The 3,802-nt window shown below is 39.7% G+C and overlaps 2 protein-coding genes across 2 annotated transcripts, besides 20 other annotated features; both read left to right on the forward strand.

The window, feature by feature from the left end:
* On the forward strand, nt 1-489 carry Tc00.1047053510427.5 (hypothetical protein, conserved; the record flags this gene model as incomplete). Its single annotated transcript, XM_798043.1, has 1 exon — nt 1-489. A coding segment is annotated over one exon (489 nt), but the record flags the coding sequence as incomplete, so codon positions are not given.
* Nucleotides 1-2,384: a sequence feature (heterozygous, Esmeraldo-like haplotype).
* Nucleotides 671-698: a sequence feature (AT_rich).
* Nucleotides 708-731: a microsatellite.
* Nucleotides 735-770: a sequence feature (AT_rich).
* Nucleotides 846-1,457, forward strand: Tc00.1047053510427.10 (hypothetical protein, conserved; the record flags this gene model as incomplete). Its single annotated transcript, XM_798042.1, has 1 exon — nt 846-1,457. One exon carries the CDS (start codon nt 846-848, stop codon nt 1,455-1,457), a length of 612 nt encoding a protein of 203 aa, XP_803135.1.
* Nucleotides 1,534-1,587: a microsatellite.
* Nucleotides 1,600-1,635: a sequence feature (AT_rich).
* Nucleotides 1,692-1,717: a microsatellite.
* Nucleotides 1,941-2,003: a microsatellite.
* Nucleotides 2,180-2,223: a sequence feature (T-rich).
* Nucleotides 2,279-2,328: a sequence feature (T-rich).
* Nucleotides 2,385-2,490: a sequence feature (haploid, Esmeraldo-like haplotype).
* Nucleotides 2,438-2,463: a microsatellite.
* Nucleotides 2,491-3,802: a sequence feature (areas merged during assembly that could not be assigned to a particular haplotype. This can correspond to areas where the two haplotypes were merged or to regions with more than two copies in the genome that were merged during assembly.).
* Nucleotides 2,575-2,626: a sequence feature (T-rich).
* Nucleotides 2,703-2,786: a sequence feature (T-rich).
* Nucleotides 2,862-2,883: a microsatellite.
* Nucleotides 3,266-3,331: a sequence feature (T-rich).
* Nucleotides 3,458-3,481: a microsatellite.
* Nucleotides 3,508-3,596: a sequence feature (C-rich).
* Nucleotides 3,718-3,792: a sequence feature (T-rich).

A 3,802-nucleotide genomic window follows, 5' to 3' on the forward strand; every position in this document is an offset into this window, starting at 1 on the left:
AATGCGGTGTCCCATTTAGCGACGACACCATTACTGAACGCCGTGCTGTTACATCACTTTGGTCCCGTGACGCCTCGCCCCTGGCCAATGCGCTCCCTCATGCGGGGTGTCATTTCTCTGTGGCCCATGGCCATTCTTTTACCTTACCAGGCCACTTGGATAACTTGGTATGAAACGGCAGGTTCGGCATTTATTCCGACTCCTTCTTCCATACTTCGTCGACGGCCGGATTTGCTGGATACGGACGAGTGGCGGTATTTCAGATATAAAGCAATAACTGGTTCTTTTGCTGCCACGGCTGCTCTGGATTTGGTTCTTTACCCCCTTCAGACTCTCTGCTGGCGTTCCCTACTGGCGGAAGTTTATCGACCTGCACCATCGCCAAGCTACGGAAGGCGACTTTACGCCGGTTACGGTTTTCGTTTTGCTGGAAATGTAATGGCACTGGTGACCACGACGTTATCTTTTTCCTTTTTGGGAGTACTGTAAAGGAAGGACGTGGCGTTATTCATTACCTCAAATTTGCGTACGCCACACAAGAGAGTTTGTATAGAGCCAACAGAGCGGTTTGTAAGTCACCACCTTTTCATCGTCTATAGAAACGAGCGAGTTTTAAACATATTATATAATATATACGTAAATTGGTGCGGATGCATGTACGTAAGTGTGCATTTATATATTTATAGATTATTATTTTTGAATGGCTCTTTTTTTTTTTTTTTTTTTTCTTTATCTTTATAAAAATAAATAAATATTTATATTTATATTTAGTTGCTGTTTTTATTTTGGGGAATTGTATAGGCCTCTGTCATCGTTGAGGCATAGCCCACAGTGAACTTTGAATCATGATAAATCTTCCCGATATGTGGACGGCCGAGCAACGGCGGCAGCATGTTGCTGAAATGTACAGGAACAAAGGCCTTATTTGTCCTGACTATTTTTTGAAAAACGAATGCCCTCGTTCGTCCAGCTGCTCTTACATTCATATTCGCAACGGGGAAACGAGAAAGGTGCCGCTTAGTGTGTGCCACTTTTACGCAAAACGTGCCTGTCTGCGTGATAAATGCGTGTTTTTTCACGGGACACAGGCACAGCTGGATCAACTTCATGCAATGGGAGCTCAGACGTACAGGCCACAGGACTACATGGCCTTTGCCATTCCGCCGCCGGAGTTATTGGGGACAGATCAAAACGTTGCCCCACCGGTTGTGACCATGCCGATGCCCGTCCCCGCCCCGCTTGTAAACAACACAATGCCAATAAGCAAACCTGCAACCAACTCTCCACTTCTGCTTCTTCCGATTGATGCCTCAGCGGCTACTCCATTCAGCATGTACTGGTCGTCATCCCCGTGTCAGCACAGGTCGCCCCTGTCACCGGCGCCAATCCCTGGATTGGCAGAGCCACGCCCTCCAGCAGTGTCGCATCCTTACACAGTTTTCTCATTTTTTCAGTGACCAGTGCGGTGGTTCTGTACTTCGTTGTGTGTGAACTTTTTAATCGCTGTAGCTACGCTCAGGATAAAGCCGTGAATTCTTTTTTTCTTTTTTTTTTTTTATTTCCTTTCTTTTTTTTTTTTTTTTTTTTCCGTGCGAATACAATATTTATTTGATTTTTTTTTTTTTTTTTTTAAATGAACGAAGATATTGTATGTATACAATTATGCATGCAAAATACATTACATTAATCCGAAAAAAAAAAAGAAAAAAGAAAAAAATTTTGTTCTTTTCTATTCATTTGTCATCATCATCATCATCGTTACCACACTTCTTTGTTGCATCTTCATTTGGAGGTGGAAGGATTGTGGGGTGGGATGAGGAGGCATCGCCTCTTGAAAAGATGGAAAATAACAATATAACAAGTGCGTCTGCGTTGTAGGTATGTGTGGGTGGAAGAACCAGAGTCAAAGGACGGTGTGAAAGGGAGTGAGGGCAAAAACAAAACAAACAAACAAACAAACAAAAACAACAAAAACAAATGAAAATAAATAAATAAATAAATAATGATAATAATGATACGATGTGAGATCAAAATAAGTGATGCTTTTCTTATTTTTCTGTTTGTTGTTTGTTGTTGTTGTTTTTGCATTCTTACGCTTTCTCACCGCGTGTGGACGAACCCGTTTACTCCCTTCGTTTTATATTCAACTCTTTACTTTCATGTTTTCATGCTCTGTTACTTTCTTTCTTTCCTTTCCTCTCTTTCTTTTTTTTTTTTTTTTTTGGGTTTCTTTTCCATCTATGGCGCGGGTTTAATTGCCATGGCAGGTGCATCCATATTTTTTCTTTTTTTCTTTCTTTCTTCTTCTTCTTCTTCTTTTATTTTTTTCCTTAAAAAAAAAAAAAAAAGTGATTATGCCACTCTAAAATTTATAAAAACTACTGCCCTGTGTTTGATATTATTCTATGTACCCTATGCATTTTGAATAACTGAAAGATTTTTTTTTTTTTTTTTTTTTTTTTTGAGAGGGTGTGGGGTGGGAGTTTGTGCCCGAAGGAATTCGTTTTATTTCCCTGTGCACGCTTCTGCAAAGGATTTTTGACCCAATCGGACCACGGAGATGATAGCATTTGCTTTTGTTTGTTTTCTCGTTTTTTTTTTTCTTGTTTTTTTTTTTTTTTTTCTTGACGTATTGAAGATTTGATTTTCTTTTTTTCTTGTGGTTTAAAAAAAAAAAAAACGCGTTGTAAGGCAGCGGGTGCTTTTTTTTTTTTTTTTTTGTCTTCTTTCTTTTATTTTATTTTATTTTCTTTTCTTTTTTTTTGTTTTTACTTTTATTTTTATTTCGCCCACATCTTATCGTTTTCCATGCGGTGGGGTCCGGTGCTCGCGGGAGGAGAGGAACGTAAAGAAACTGTCACTTTTTTTTTTTTTTTTTTTTTTGTGTGTGTGTGTGTTTGCCACGGGCCCAGTTGTGTCGTATAGTAATATTTATGTCTTTTGAAATTATTTGTTTGGTGATTTTGGGTGTTTCATGAATGTTTTGTTTTTTTTTTCTTCTCCTTTCTGAGGTGTTAGGGACGTTGGGTGCATTGAACCGCATTGCCACTTGCTTCATTGCGTTTGTGTATGTGTTGTGTGTTGTACTCCTTTTATAGGAATAACGAAGAAAAAAGAAAAGGGGGAGGGGGCAGGGCACAACCCCATCCAAGCGCATATTCCGTTAAACAAACACAAGAAATAATTCAATATTTTTAGAAATTTCTGCATTTGACATCAATAACCACGATGGGCTTTTTGTAGGGGTGGGGTTAGGGCGCCTGGCTTTTTTTTTTGTCGTTTGTTTGTTTGTTGCTTTTTGAACCTTTCTTTTTTTCTTTTTTTATCTTTTGGCCAGCACCAGGCAGTACAACTCAATGGCGTAAGATGTCAGTCTTCTGCGAGTGGAATTTATAGAGAAAAAACAGGTCTGGGGCGGGGGCGGGGAGGAGGAAGGAGGGAATAAAAGGGATGAAGAAAATAAATAAATAAAAAAATAAATTGGAGTGCGTCTGATGATGTCATCAGCTCCTCTTCTCCCCACCACATTCTTTCTCTCTCTTTCTTTCCTCTCCCTCCTCCCCCCCCCCCCCCCCCTTTTTTTTTTTTTTTGTTTCAAACACACCTACTCGTTTTAATCGCTTTGTTCTTATCGTCCTTATTTTCGTCGAGGGTTATCCGCAGCGGGTGATCCAACGGGGGAGGGGGATCAAAGGAAGATGAAGTGTGGCCATGATATTTTTTTTTTTTGGCTTTCTCTCATCTCGTTTTTTTTTTTTTTTCCCCCTTTTTTTCCTTTTTTTTTTTTTTTTTGGCCTCGGGG

The sequence above is a fragment of the Trypanosoma cruzi genome, genomic scaffold (genome assembly GCF_000209065.1).
Source record: "Trypanosoma cruzi strain CL Brener 1047053516747 genomic scaffold, whole genome shotgun sequence".
Classification (NCBI taxonomy): domain Eukaryota; phylum Euglenozoa; class Kinetoplastea; order Trypanosomatida; family Trypanosomatidae; genus Trypanosoma; species Trypanosoma cruzi.